Source organism: Elgaria multicarinata, chromosome 4 (assembly GCF_023053635.1).
Source record: "Elgaria multicarinata webbii isolate HBS135686 ecotype San Diego chromosome 4, rElgMul1.1.pri, whole genome shotgun sequence".
Lineage (NCBI taxonomy): Eukaryota > Metazoa > Chordata > Lepidosauria > Squamata > Anguidae > Elgaria > Elgaria multicarinata.
The window spans coordinates 116,811,066-116,827,136 of record NC_086174.1 but is presented as its reverse complement, the minus strand read 5'-3'; the positions used below and the strand labels follow the sequence as shown (position 1 = coordinate 116,827,136).

Sequence of the window (16,071 nt, the reverse complement as noted above, 5' to 3'; positions counted from 1 at the left end):
GAAACAAATGATTTCTTCTGCAACTTGGCAGATGTCTCCTTGATACCTGGCATTTTTGCTATCTAGAAAAAGGGAAAGTATGCTTCTAATGAAAATAAAGACATGATGATAATGACATAATGTATTTTATTAACATAGTTTGGAAGCCTAATGCACTCCCAACTGTTAGCTCTCTTTGGGGGGGGGGGGTTAAATGTAGATGTTAATGAATGTCCCAATACAAGACCCTGAAAGGTATTGGTAAATCCCACTGCACACATTAATTAAACTGCATCACCAATTTCTTAGACGTTCCAACCAAAGCAAGGTTATTTCCCCCATAGAGGAAAAATTTCTTGTGGCTTCAATGCTGTAATGGTAGCATTTTTTTTAGTATCACACCCTAATGTTCACACAATGTTAATTAAAAATGTAATCGTGTCCAAAATCATACTGTTTTTAGATGAAGAAACTACATCAAATTCATACTACATAAATTAATTTAGCTCAAATGCACAGATATTCCTATTCTTTTCAGAATACACGAGTTTCAACCAATAGACAACATTACTGTGTTTTCTAGACTTACTCTGTATTTGTTGTCACCAATCTGCTCCACTTGGAATCGCTTTGCACATTTACATTTTGCTACCTGCCTCGTCACCTGTCAAAATAACAATTAAAACCATCACATGATATTTCTCACCATTTTGTATAATTGGCAAATTATGGAATCGAACAACAGAACTAATGAGACTGTAAATTCATAATGCATTTTCAGTGGAAGATACTTGTAGTGAGTGGGATGGGCGGGGAGGGAGAATACCTCATCTTCAATTTTGTCTGCATCTGTCTCAGGCTTGTATGCGTCCTTGTTTGGATGAAGCGCTGCTACAAATTCATAATAGTCAATATATCCATCACCATCTCTGTCAAAGATATCTGCTACTGCGCTCATTTCCAATCGACTAGTAGGAAATTCTGTAGACAAAAAGAACCATTCGCATTAGAAGTACTGCTTTCCAACTAGGACCCTGCTGGAAACAGATGACTTTTAGCTTTGTACGAGTTGGAGGGACTCCTGTAGGCCATCTGGTCCAATCCCCTGCTTGATGCAGGAAACCCAGAGTGAGGACATCCAGAACAGATGGCTGTTCAAACACCTCTACTGAGAGAGAGAGAGACCACCATCCTTCTAGATTATTGGTTCCATTGTTGAACTGCCCTTACCATCAAGATGTTTCTCCTCCTGTCACCTAAAATCTACCCTCCTATAATTTAAGCCCATTACATCTAACCCTGCCTTCTGGGGCAGAGGAAAACAAGTCTTTGCCTTCTCATATGTGTGACAATTCTTCAGATATCTGAAGAGTACTATCACCCACCACAGTCTTCTCTTCTTTACAGGGAAACTGAAACTCTGAGGGCAATTAAAGGACACAAATGTTGCACAGAATTAAAACACTGTTATGTAGAGAGAATTAACTTTGCTTTAAAACTTACTTGAAGAAAGAATCCCATCAATGAATTCCTGCCTTGTGATCTTTCCGTCCTGATCTTTATCTATCCTCCTAAAGAAGTCCATTACTCGAGATTTCTTATGGTTCATCAAGCGCATATACGTTTTCCGCCAAATATCAAAATCAAAGTTGGCAAATTCCCTCAGCTTGAAAAAGAAATGACATAAAGAAAAAAATGGTTTAAGGGCTCAATTGGCTCATGATCCAGCATAACCATGATGCTAAGGCTCAAGGCAGATGTTAATGCTGGTTCCCTGCACACTGTGGTATGCCAATTAGGAACCCGCCTCAGTAAAGCATAGACCTCCCACTCCCTCCACAGGACAATGTTCCCCCTTCCTTCTCATATCAGCCTTATCCATATTTTCCATTACATCTGCACAGAATCTAGCCGTGATTACATTAACTATGACTGCCATCTTAACCAGGATTGATAACCAGGGTTTGAAGTGGGTTTGCAAACCCTTATTAAACGAGAAACTGGTTGACCTTAATCACGATTACTGCCAGTGTACAAGTAACTCTAAACCATGTCAATGCTGACAGGGCAGGATGTGCTCTGAGGACAGTACAAGAGAGGGGGAAAGAGAACATACTCCAGGATTTGGCTCCTAATTTGCAAACCCATGCCTACACAAGACCTATGGCATTATGTATCTTTTAGTTCCTATTCTCTACTTAGGCCTGTTTCATTTTTGGAGTCAGTACTAGCAATATAACCAGGGTGACAGAATAGCTTGAGTAAGCCATTTGTAAGAGTAGGTCCCATGCAACATGGGTGGATTTCAGCTACTCAGCTGCAGTGCCCCAGTGTAGGGTTGTGTTGCATGAACCACGTAAGGAGCTGCTCACATGAAATCACTTATTAAATAAAGACATGAGCTATCCCAGCATGTTGGTGGCTGAATAGATGAAGCAGCCTTTAGAGTGTTCTATAATTGAAGTATGTGCTGATATTTGAATCCATGAAATGTATATAAACTATCCAGTATTAAAACAGGAATGCCAGCAGACAGAATATTCATGGATAAATCACAATGTTTCATCTTACTTGCATAATGCTTATTACTACACATGCAAGATTGGTCTCAATCACATTTTCCCAGTGTATTTGTTACTGATGACAGCGATCCTCTTTGAACGTGTACAGGAGCAAGAGGATGCCCCTTACCTTCACCACAGAGATGATGTAATATTTATGTTTTGGGAATTCCATGCTGATGTCTGCTTATGAGATTTCTCTCTCTCAAAAAAGCGGGTGAGGAATGGCATGAGCAGGGTGTTGGTGGCATGCATCCCTGCATGATGGATGGGGAAAGGATACACCTAATCCCCTCCACACACACACACACATAAAGGAGTGTCAACGCCACTAATATAAGAGGCAGGATTAAGTTAAAGAAAACACAATTATTATTATGGGTAGTATTTAATGCAATGCTACTGGCTAGAGTAAATTACGTTTTACTAGTGTTGCAGCTTAGACTAGCTCAGGGGTCCCCAACCTTTTTGGACCCATGGGCACATTTGGGAATTTGAGAAACTGTTGTGGGCACCACCACAAAATGGTTCCCATGGAGGATGTGGCTAGTCACATAATGGCTGCCATGGTGGCTGGCTAGTCAAAAGTAAGCTAAAGAGGCACAGGGGAGATAAACACTGAGCAAAAGGATAGAAGGAAGAGAAAGAGGAAGGTTGGAGTCTGGGAGGGGGAGAAACAAAGAAATAAGAGGAGGGGGAATAGTGAGGCTAGAAGCTCGGAGGGGAGGAGAAATAGTAATGCAAAGGGATAGAGAGGAGAAAAAAGAGCAAGGCTAGAGGCTAGCAAGGGAGAGAAAGATTTTTCTTAAAATAATTTGTCTGAAGGCCAGGGAGGGAGTTTCTTGGGCACTGTTAGAGGTCCCCATGAGTGCCATGGTGCCCGTGAGTGCCTTGTTGGGGACCCCGGAGTAGTGCAATGTAAATTCCACTAGTGCTAGTGTCATATTGGATACTGCCCTCTATCGACTGTCTACTGACCTCCTCTAATCGGTTTAAAGCGTCGTTAAGTTTCCTTCTTCTTTCCAGAGCCAGAAGCCAGACTTGCTGCCACTTGCTGACTAAGAGGTTCACCTGTGGATTCTTGGTTTCAATCTGGGCCTGCGCACCTGAAGGATACATACTTGGTGTTGGAGAACGCTTTCCTGTTAAAAGGCAGATACAGTTAGCATTCTTCTGCTTGTTCATGCTTTTCAAAGCAATTTAAACAAAACATAACGTAGCACATATGTTGGTTTAAAAAGATACTATGGTTCTATGTATAAGAAGAAGAGACATCAGGTGACATGCCTCAGGAAGGTAAATTGGACCTTAGGGCCACAAGTTGCTAACCCCTAGCTCATCCTGTTTGCTTTTTAAATGTGGGGAGTGGGGAGTCAAAACCAACCTATCTGATATAAGGGGAGGGGAACGTACTGTAACCGTTTATAAATAATTGGTTAATGTCTATATGTAATGCTCCCCATTTCCCTCCATGAAATGATTACTTACTTCCTCCTCTTCCTTTATCCAGTACAGGAATATGAGACTGGATTGGACCAGATTCAGCTGCTTTCCTTTTGTGTGTCTTTGTAACCTTGTCTACATCAGGCTGTTTTCTGGTCATTTCCTCCATGAAGGTCTGCAATTAAATGGTAGTTGCTTTGATGAACAACGCACAGGAATAATTTGCAACATTCCCGAGGAAACAACAAGTTTGATCCAGAGGTCTCTGGGATTCCCCCATGTGCACACAGAACCTGTTTCACACATTGCTTTTTCTGATATGTACATCAACATCTGTGTGGGATACAGCATGTCCTATGGAACACCTGAAAGGCAGCGTGCCTATAATGTCTGCCACAACTGTGTACATCAGGATGACAATACAGGCAGTGGCTGTATTAAAGGACCTTTAAGATAAAGTATGTGGCTATTTTGGTGTTGCCCTTTCCCCTTTGGCCCCATCCGACACTGGAATGTGGCCTTCAAGCGCTTCTCCAAAATGAAATTCAGCCCTTGGGCTGAAAGAGATTCCACATCCCAGCTCTAAAACAAATATACGTTGACTAACTTGGATCCTCGGAGCAGTATGGCAGAGCCACGGTTCTCTTACCTGATGTTCAGCTATGAGTGCTTTGACATCATCAATCTCCTGAGGGATGACCTCCTTGTCCTTTTCACTAAGAGTTGTCTCTGCCCACTGCAACCAGGACAATAACGCTTCCAACAACTCCTGATTAGCGATAAGGGCAGCCAAGGCTCCTGCCAATCGCTGCTGATGTTGCTTGGCCCATGCCAACACCTTGAAGTGAAGAGCAGACCATTATAATTAGTTGGTCATTCACACAAATAACCCAGAGCTTTGGCCATCCGTTCCTTTCTTGTAATGAAATTTGGCTTCATTATCTGAGGAGTGCTGAGCAGCTACACTGGCGAGCTTTGTGAGTATGATATAAAACTCTCTGCACCTCAGAAAGGAAAGTGCAGATGACTAATAAAACAGTTGCTGCCTTTTTATTGCATATCAAGCATTTTGAGCAACTCAAAAGTGTTGTATCACACAACATGCAATGATATTTTCATAATCTTCAATGAATGAATCTTTGTTATGGTGTACATAGTGACCTGGTTCACACATGATGCCACCCCATGGTTTATTTAAGCCATGGTTAATCCATGATTTGTTACCCTACCCAAGCTTTGTCTGGCAGATGATTGAACAAACCATGGTTTATTTTCTCAGTCCCTGCATTGTTTGTTTCCTTCCTTTTTTTCACTTTCTCCCTGTATCCAAGATGTCTTTGTAGTACTGGAATGTAAAGTGGCTGGGTTTTATTACCTCTCTTGCCTGGTGAAACAACCCTTGGTTTAAATAAACCATGAGTCAACATTATGTGCGAGAACCAGGTTAGTGGGTCCTCCCACCAATGAATGGCAAATAACTCGATATTTAAAATTATGCACATCATTTATTTTGTATATAGAGAGTTATTGCATATGTTTATTTGTACTGGATACAATCAGATAACTGTTTGTCAAAGGAGGTGATGACTGAGAATCATTTATGGCTGATGCTATGTTTTGAAGACTGTGTTTTAAATGCAGCGGGCCGTATCCAATGCTGCTCAAGTGCCAGTGGACTCACTGCTAGCGGAACTGAGAGTTAGCACTTCCTATAGGAACTGGAAATGCTCATTTCAGGACCAGGGCAGGTCAGCACAGCTTGACCTGCCCTGATCTGAAAACGAGTGTTTCCACATGTTTCCAGGGTTCTTTTACAAAGCACTAACTCTCCGTTGGGCTAGTCCTGCTTGTTCAACAGAATCAGCTGGAGCAGAGCAACTCCCCTGGATACTATCCAGTTTACGAAGAGTGATACATTCATAGTTCGCAGGAAAGAGATTATGCTCTCCCGTTTAGTTTTCAAGGGCCTTCAGGATGTGTGTTGTTTCCAATACACAAATGTGTGTGACATTTCCTACATTTCTGAACACAATTTAAGAGACATATATATACATCCTCCTCCAAACATCCCCCTCCAAAGCACACATATTACTATCAGTTTAATGGACCTTTTTTCTTGCATTAGGCAAAAACAGGTTGCACTGACACACCTGGAAATAATTGAAAGCCATTATTTCTAAGCACCGGCAACAGATTTCTTTGTCATATGGTTACTACATTGTTTTAAAGCAAAACCTTTTATTCAAGTGCCCCTTTTGTGGGGAGGGCAAGAGATTGCCCTTGAATGTAAACAGACATCGGTGCTGTTTTCCTTCTCTTCACTTTTTTTTCTCATAACATAGCTAGGAAAGAAGAGTAAAAAGTGGCCTATTATACATGTCAGTATCAGAATGTAAACATTTTGCTCTCGACAGCTGGATCATTTCCCCACAAAGTAACTGCCTTGCTAATTGCCAGTCATGTTCCAAGCTGTCAAAGATGGATTGTTACCACAGAGAACTGCTTGAGTTGGACTGACCTCTTCAAACCTCGCTCGGATGATTGTTATCCAGTGCTTAATGGTAGTGATGGAGTCTGGGTGGCAGATAGCCAGGACAGCCTCTCCCATACCTGTGGCTTTAGTTAGTTCAGCCTTTTTTTCTTCCAGTTTCTTCATGAATTCCTAAGGCAGAAACAGTGATTTAAATTAAGTGTTGGCACTGGTTCAAAGGGAAAATTCAAGTAACTTCAGACTTTGTTGGCTAAGTAAAAGAGAAGAAATGTCTACACTAAATCATATAGTGCCTGGGCCAGTTCAACGGCAGAGATGGAGCAAAATAAAACCACAGGGAAGTTGATCATTTAGAAGAAACACTAAGAATATTTTAAAAACAACTGCAGATTACAGACTATCTTAAGAGATAAGATATATGTTATAGCTTGAAACTCATTAGCATTGCAATATAGGGTAAAATCCAATGAAGTCCTTTCCACTAGGAAAGGCAGGCTTGATTCCAATTTTTTCCTACTCCAGAAGATAATGTGTGAATCATCCAGCCACATGTCAGCCTTGCAAAGAGCAAGAATATGGGAGGCATTAATAGTCTGGGCCATTTTTAGACACTTGTTTCTTGGATGAATCTTAATGCAAACGAATATATACACAATTCAAATGCTTTATCTGTTGTTTGTGCCAGAAGGGTGTTTCTAATCTGGGAAGAGACATCAGAATCAGTCCCTGTATTTCAAAATCCCCATAAAAACTTTTACAAATGATTAATGAACAACTATTGTATTGTTTGTGGTAACAAGGCTTGGTACTGAATAGTTGTGTGGTCGAATGGAACTTTTAGTTACTCTGAGAAACTAGACAACACGCAGTCCAACTTCAGCAAAGGAACGGAAAGTTATCAGTTTGGCTAGGATTAAAGTCTCACACAAGAGCAAGCTGAGGAGTGGGAAGAGGTCCCAGAATAAGGGAAATTTAAGAGATAGGGAGCCCAGAGACAAGGACACTGAGGACAGGGTGCCAAGTAGAGATGTCATTGAAGCTCATAGGGGTCAGGCCCAGATATGAGCTTTGGAACATGGCTCATCTCAGGTAAGAAGTGAGCTTTCCGATACTCCAAATTCTTTTCCAGTCAGGTTATAATCTGAGCCAGTGCAGAATTTCAACTTTCCCTCATGGGAGTGGCAAGCTCCTTATAGTTCAAAAGAAACTGGCCTTCTGTGGGCAAAGCATTATCATTGAGACAGTTCCACCCTTTAACACTCTTTTGAAAATATTCTTTTTAAAAGTATGACCTTCTTCATGAAGAAAGGGGACAGGAGGACTGAGACAAACGACCACAGAGCAGCAAGGGACTTCTCACCTGCTACCAATGCTGTTCTTTCATCTCTGATGTAATAGCTTGTGAACTATTACTTTATGAAGGACACAAAACATTCCACAGCTTCAACATTCTGGTTTACTGGTTCCCCTGAGCTCTGAACATCATGTTGTCGCACACATGTTTTACAGAACTCTGTTATATAAATGATGGCAGTTTCCCAGACATCTGATTCTCTTCTGTCACCCGCACCCCTGTAAAATTTAATTCTAGCTCTTGGGTTGAATATGTGGATATCTTACCACTCTAATCCCTAAAACAAGGGTATGAAAAACAATGAAATCTAGTCAACGGGAATCAAATTATTTAAACTTAAACTGACTTGTAGATGAAATAATCAATTAAACACAGAGTGCTTGATTTCTTTTATTTGGAAAAACTGAATAGCAGTTGTAGAAGAACAGCTTCCTATTCCATTAAACTATTTCCAGAAGCAATAATGCTTCTGTGCAATTAGCAGGTACAAGTATATCAAGTCAAGCGTTTAGCTATCTCAAAGAGGTTTCACAAAAAATCTGGAATTAATTTAGCATTTACTACATTCTTAGGTCGACAGCATGATTTCATGTATGTTTACTTTGAAGTAAGCTCTGCTACATTTAGTGGCACTTACTCACAAGTAAGTGTGCATAGAACTGCAGTCTTAGCTACTGACTTGAAAGATGAAATCTTCTCTGTAAAACTAAGCCAGTACTACAAAACAGTTCTATCAAACGCTTCCTAAAAGCTACAAGTCCTACATCATCCTCGAATAATGAAAGGAAATTATACTGATTTGGAAAATGGAAAGTGAATTGAGGATATAGAACATTTTTACAAGAGAACAGATTTATGGGAGTTTGGAGTGGATGAGGGAATAAAGCTGGGCTGAAGAGAGAGCAGGAGGCAAATGTATTTCCTTTCTTAACTAAATTAATGCATTAACCCACTGTGCCTTTTAGGCCAAAGACCACAAGGAGAAGTAAAATCTTAATTGCCTAGCATATATAACCTCCATTCAATCAAGGGCAAAAATTTAAAACATGTAAATTGGATATGAATCTGAGCTTTTCAAAAGAGAAGACTTCTGGATGTGGACTGATATAGTCTTATGTTATATTGTATTTTATATTATAGTTTTATACTGTTGTTTTATACTTGAATTGTCTTAATTTTGTAAACCGCCCAGAGAGCTTCGGATATTGGGCAGTATAGAAATGCAATAAATAAATAAATAAATAAATTGTTTTGTAAATAGAATTGGCAGATTGCATAATTTATTATATCAGTTGCCTAAATATTCAAATCAATCATACATGGAGTTTCATCAGTTAAAATACACTAAAGATAGCCATAACTATTACATTTAGTTATTTCAATCTGCTATGATATAAAATGAAAAATGCGGAGTTTATAATGCTTTCCCAACTAACTGTTTTTTTTTAATAAGAAATTTTATTTTATTTGAAAATGTAACACCACAGTAAGGGCATACATTATAAATACTGATTATTTTTCCGCATTAAAAATGCTTAAAGGAATGTTCTTAGTTAGAAAGTTCAGAAGCCATAAATATTGGCTTTACTTACAAAAACAAATATAAATTATTTGATGATAAACACACACATCCCAATATATCTGCAATGGGTTTGCCTAAATGTTTTTAATGTATGTATTTTACCACATATTGTTTTGAAAATAACACCTCACAAAAGTGGGGCAAAGAATTCTAACATTTTGCTATGTAAAATGGTAAGATCCCTACTAGTCATTTTCTTCACGAAGAAAAAAGGCAGTAGTGCCATGAAATTACATAGCACATTTTGGATTAGAAAAGAAGTATCTTTGAAGATTTCCAAAACTATAAACTGTGTCAGAATATGCGTTCACTCACAGCTTTTACAGATTATTATTATTATTATTATTATTATTATTATTATTATTATTTTATTTACATCTTAACAATGGTTGTAGATTATTTGTGTGAGTGTTTGACATTGCCTTTTGAGCTTAGGGAATGACTTTGTGTATATGTATGTGTACATTTGCCTTTTCTTTAGTGAGAAAAAAAAGCCAAAGAGAACCATCTGGAGTCTGTTCAGAAAGAAACGACAGTAAACAAGATATTTTCTTCTTCTTCTTCTTCATTAACGGTATAACTTCTGGCAGCTTTTCCATGATCTCACTGTATGGTAATAGACCCATGAAGGCTAGCCAGGAAAAAGGTGGAGCTGGAGGAGTAGCTGCACACAAAAATGGCCTGACTCATAACATATTCTACTACAATCCAATATGTACTTAGAAAAATCCAACTGAAAGCAATGAGTTAGATCCAGAATTTCTCTTCCGTCCACGGAGGCTTCCAATCCAGCAGAGGAAACCTGATGGTGGAATGGAAGAGGCAATGATCTTCATTGATTCCACCCTCCCCTATCTGCTCCAGAGGGCTCTTTAGAATAGTGGACAAAGTGGCAATGGGGGCTGGAGGGGGAAGGGAGAGGAATCGGGAAAGATTGCCCCCCCCCTTTCCATTGATGAGAGCATCAGGGAATGATCCCACCAGTGGAAAAAAGGAGCTTGATCTGTCCCAGTGAAATTATGGGCAGAACAACATGATACAAGAGGTGTATGGCTGCTGACAAAAAACAGCAGCCATTGATCTCCCCATCTCTTCCCCTCCCCTAATATGTAATAAGCAAAAAGACATGATGTGATGCTATTGCATGGTGAGTTTCCCCGTCCTGACGCCACTTCCTTGACAGTCGTCACAAATGCCCTTAACATGTAATTCTGACATAAGTCAATGTTAACAGGAACTTTTCTGCCCCTTGAGCTCATCTTGTTCTTAGCCACTTGTTCCTAGATTCAAAAATGGTATATAAGATGCATAACCCAATCCTAAATGTCTTGGTAATCAGTTCTAATTATTTCAAGGGAACCTGCTTTCAGGTAAGTATACTTACTACCACAGCCAGTGCAGGAGAATTAGCATCAACACAATAAAATAAAACAAAACAGCAAAAGTTGCCCACTTCCTGGCCCCAAACCTCTGTGTATGACCATGTACTTACATGTGCATTTGCATAACGTGTTTGATATATAAATAGTTGATTTAAATAGGCTTCTTTTCCTTTCATGCTTCAGCCCCTGGTTTGACTGGAAATCAAATACCTCTAGAGTGTTTCTTTTACTGTCAATATTCACAAACGTAAAGCAGGCTTCACTACAACCATTTGTAATGGGCATTTAAAGTAGCTGAATACAGCTCATCTACCAAATACTTTTGGCCTGCTGTGCTTGACAGCCACCCTGTTTTTGTAGCCTTATGCAGCAGCAAAAACAGGAGATGCATGGAACCTCTCTTATGGATAGCTAGGTTGATGGGCTACAATTGACACGACAGGTCATAAATTGTGCAGGCCTTTAACAAGAAGAGCACAATGGTTTCAGTCTCACCACCTGGCCTCTAGTTTTGGCACGATAAATATTAAACCAACCATTCTATCGCTTATACGTTTCTCTTGCAGGCTTCCAAGCTGGTATTTTTCAGGGAACTGAGTATTCAGATCGTAGGGAGCAATGATATACTAAGAAAGTAGAGGTTGAGAATCAGTAGGAAGAAAATGAATACGCCAGTAGAATCCTACCAAATTTCTCCTGTTTGGATATAGAAGACTGAAATATCTAGGATGTGGTCTTTTCCAAGACTCCAAGGGAAGGTGGGGTCTACCATTATCTAACAATTACATCTCTATAAAGAGCAAGAGCTTTAAGATGGATATGGAAGCAAACATTAAATGATATGTGATGTCTAAATAGCATATTGAGGATTTGTCAATTCAATTTTAAGGAGTTTTAACTGATTCAGTTATCAATCTTTCCTAGAAAACATCGCCATTAAATTAGCTGAATCTGTAGAAAGGCTCTGCTTCATTTCTAGGAAAGAAAACTATTTTTCATTGCTAGATACAAATAAGCCATAAATAGCTTTATTTCACTCCTGCCTTTACATAAATCTAGTCTCAAGAGCCAGCATTGTCTCAGTTATCTTACTCACCCGATGCTGATCTATTAGTGTACGCAAAGCCTCTTCATCATCTGGGAGGATGCCATGGAAACGCAGGGCCTGTTCAGCCTCAGCCAACCATTCCAAAAGTACACGTACAACAGAGTGGAATTCCTCGGCCTGTATAAATGAAAGTGAGGCGGGAGGGGGAGGAGAACTTTGAAAAAGGGATCTGGACAGAAAACGTACAATGTTGGATTCCTCCCATGAACAATGTACTGCACCCAGGCTGGCAGAGCCATTTATCACGCAGCAATGAAGGCACATTAACTTTCCATTAAGGAATCTGACATACAGCACCTCACTATCATGACTGTAAAAATGTCATGGCTTTAAAAAAAATGGAAGAAAGCCCAAAGGCCGGTTCATGCGTGCTTTTAAATATATGATTGATGGCATATGTGAAAGCTATATTAAGAATAACTTGCCTTCCCATGACAAATTACAAAAAGGGGTACTTTAACCTATCAGGTGGAGTCATGCTAATGAATGATTACTTCAAAGGGACGGGAAGGTAAGTGAAGTTGTGTATAGATATTAGTTCATCACAATGTTGGAAGCAGAATTATTATAGGGCTGTCATTTCTGATGACAAGGTACACATATTACTTTTTTGCCGGTGTTCTGCCATAGTCTTTAGTCAAACTGGTTTTTCAGATTTCAGTAGTGCTTTGAGAAGTGGCAGGAAAAAGCATAACCTACCTCCAAGCAGTCAATGTGTACTGCTCCAATATACGTACATATGTACACTTTGTTGTGATTATTGGAGGCATCTAATAGATAATACCCATGGTTATTAACATCCCTAGCTCACCCATGGCTGGGCAAGTTTGGAAAATGTTTCAAGAGAATTCTTCACCAATTATTTTAAGTATGTGAAAGGACAACGGCTACTACACAAAAACAAATAATATAAACCTATCTTTACCCTACCATCCAGTCACTCTTTTTTAGGTCCAAATTAGACCAGGCTAGGAGCTATCTGCAATCCAGTCTAGTCAATTTCACTATTCCATTGTCTTGGTTTGGGTTGCAATTGAGTATCAGTTGGGAATTCAGGAGGCAATCCTATGCCCTTTAAAGGAGCACTCTGATATTGGAGCGCTCAGAATACCCTATGCTCTGTGGGCTGACACCCGACACAACAGAAGGAGCAATGGAGGCATTTTTTCAACTAACTGTCCTTGTTGCTTTTCCTCTAGATGGGCTTCTGAGCCCCTCTAGAGAGGCTGTGATGTCAGGGGCAGGACTAGAGCTGAAGAAGCCACAGGATAATGTGGATCCCTCTCCTTGCCCACTGGAATGCCCCCCTTTCTCCCACCCCCGAAGTTGCATTTGTAACCTTGGGAAGCAGCTGTTGTTCCTTCTGTGGCAGCTGTGAGGGGACGGGGGAGGGACTGGAACCTTGAGTCGGGCGCGGGTCACTCCTAGAGCCAGGTGGGTCCGCCTGGGCCCCTGAGGGCCAGACATGGGGTGTGAGGGTTCTGCTGCCCTTACAGTCCCAGGCAGATATTCCATACAATGCTAATAGCAGTATCCATGGCCTCAGGAAGAGGAACCTGAAAAATCCGATCCTCTCCCATAGAATTGCTCTCCCAGCAACCATAGAATAGGGACCATAGAATTGCTCTCCCAGCAACATATGAAAAGGCTTTTAACAGGTCCTGGGATTTTTTGTTGTTGATGGTTTAAAATTGTTTTTATATTTTTGTGTAGATCATTTTATATTATGTTACCGAATTGTGTTTGTGGGGTTTTAATCTTTGTAATCCACCCACAAAGCTTGGGCTATTGGGTATATAAATGTAATAAATGAAATGAAATCAGGAACTTCTGTTTCAAATGGAATTTGTTTGATAAGCTGTGATTGGGCTCATCCCTCCACCCATTCAACTGCAGACTCTTTTGCACATGGAAAGCCTTGTGGCATGTGCATGACACGAAGCAGGCCCTCCTTGTCTCCTCACTTGCTATGCAGTAGTCATATCCAATGAATGCATTGCAAAGCTGCACCTGACTGAATTCTGTGCAATCGGTTTGTTCTTCACCTGGTGGAGGGCTTGTTCCAGTCGGGTCTGCTTGGAGACAGACAATGCACACACAGTGTCCCACCGAGTGCCAAGTTCCTGCATTTGGACCTTTACCCAGGAGGAATCATCGCGGCTACCTTCTATCAGCTCACGTGCAGAGCGTTTCAGAGCTTGGACGCTGCTTGTCCTCTTTCCCAGTTCCTTCTGGAAGCCCTGAACAATGGAAAGAAATTGTGCCCATCTATTTAGCAATTTCTATCTCTCCGACTCCTCCGTAACACGTTTATTGCAATTATGAAGAATGTTCTTTATTCTGATTTAAGTTTCAGAGAAAGTAAACCTAAACTACATATTGGGCCTGTTCAGACAACATGCTAAGCCATGGTTAGGCCGCTAACCTTTTTGCAGTAAACTGTTAATGAGTGTGCTTAAACCATGCTTATGGTTAAGAATGGTTCACGCAACATGCTAAATCATGGTTCGCACGACACGCTAAGCCATAATGTTTAGCTCAAAATGCTTAACCACCATGGCTTAGCGTGTTTTGATGTAATATTTTGATCTCCCAATCTGACTTCATTTTATTCAATCCTTGCTTCTCTGCTGTATTTGATTTGTTTTGCTTAATTTATTCTTAATCAGACCTTTTACATACATTCTGAGAGAAAACAAACATGTTCAGATATTACAATAATGGGAATGGGCCTAACATCCCATTGAGGTTGAGTGTTCCCTTTCTCTTCTTGCACAGCTGATAGGAGTTTGGAAGCATTCACTTCTAGTTTTTATAGCCACAGCTTGCTGTGTCACCCAAACTCGATAAACTGTGGTTAATTGTAACTATGATTTGTTTGAAATAATCCAACTTCAAACTGGTTTATGAAGCTGGCATGTTTCAGCAAACCATAGCTAAGATAAACCGTAGTTTAGGTTCAGAAATAACACTAAACATTATAAATAAAAATTAAAGTTTCCAATTTTCTTCTCACGGGTGTGCCAGAGAGGCATGTCTGGCTTTGCGGGGTAGGGGCTAAGCTCTTTCCCATCACAGTAAGCCACGGTTTATTGCACTCCAGCAACTGTGTGATGTGATGTAGGATCAGGTGAAAATTGGTAATTTTAATTAAAAAAAAATAACCCTCTTGAAACACTTACTAATGAACTCTAAGTATACAAGGATTTAAAACTAGTGCAAGCTTTGATAATGTGGATCACTCATGTTCCTGCTCAATCCCTGTTCCCCACTTGGATTTCACGCTCTTTCCTGTCCTGTCCTTCTACCTCCTGGTCCAGAGGCCCTGCTTCCTCATTTCTTTCAACAGATCTATGCATGCAAAGGAATGTGGCCATATGGATCTGTTGCCTCCACTCAAAGAAACGGAGAAGCCCATGCAGATGGTTGGAACATATGTGCATCAGAGTTCCTGAATCCATCATAAATTTATTGGAATGAAAGGAGCAGAAAATGCTAATACTATGAGTCACAGCATCAGGGGTTTTGTTTGGGAAATATTTTGGGTGCATTTTTAATATTTGAGGGCTTGAAATAATCTGAATTAAAATATCCATAAATCAATAGATAACAAAGCAACATTAGAACTGAAGGCAGGTTTTAGACCAAACTAGTTCCTTGCAGATTGCAAGGACTTTTCCTCTCCAACACATTTTTATACCACAAGTCTAGGTTTTTATAATCTATTCAATGGGTTCATGAATCTTCCTTAAGGTTTCAAACTGACCCAACAGACATTCAATCAAAATGTTTTGAAAAGCCTAATTTAAAATAATATGAAAATAACTGTAATTCTGTTGCCATTACTTTGTGATTATCTATTAAATTCATCACTAAATCAATGTCTCCGTGCACAGGCTGATCTTCGGCCAGCTGTGGTTCCACTTTGTACAGCCAATCTATGAGAGCCTGAAGAGCATCGGTAAATTGTCCCGAAAACAGCAGGGCTTCTTCCAGTTTGTTTTGTCTGTAGTGGGAAAACGAAATAGTCATACACAACAGAGAGGGGGGAAAAACACCCTCTCATTTACCACTATGCTTATGTTCATAAAGGAAACAGTGATTCAAATAAACGAAAAGGAACCACAATTCATATTTGTTTTTTTAACAGTAGGAAGAAAAAGTAGCAACG

At 40.0% G+C, this 16,071-nt stretch overlaps 1 protein-coding gene across 11 annotated transcripts in view; it reads right to left on the bottom strand.

The window, feature by feature from the left end:
• The window catches only part of DST (dystonin), a 391,150-nt gene that overhangs the window by 15,896 nt on the left and 359,183 nt on the right, over positions 1–16,071 (bottom strand). For all 11 annotated transcript variants that reach the window (XM_063125032.1, XM_063125037.1, XM_063125036.1 and 8 more), the window contains 10 exons: positions 15,747–15,906; positions 13,946–14,140; positions 11,889–12,017; positions 6,502–6,645; positions 4,633–4,821; positions 4,029–4,158; positions 3,519–3,682; positions 1,483–1,645; positions 806–960; positions 569–643 (listed from right to left, as the gene is read on the bottom strand). In XM_063125032.1, the coding sequence (XP_062981102.1) occupies positions 569–643; positions 806–960; positions 1,483–1,645; positions 3,519–3,682; positions 4,029–4,158; positions 4,633–4,821; positions 6,502–6,645; positions 11,889–12,017; positions 13,946–14,140; positions 15,747–15,906 (1,504 nt within the window). The remainder of the gene's footprint in view (positions 1–568; positions 644–805; positions 961–1,482; positions 1,646–3,518; positions 3,683–4,028; positions 4,159–4,632; positions 4,822–6,501; positions 6,646–11,888; positions 12,018–13,945; positions 14,141–15,746; positions 15,907–16,071) is intronic.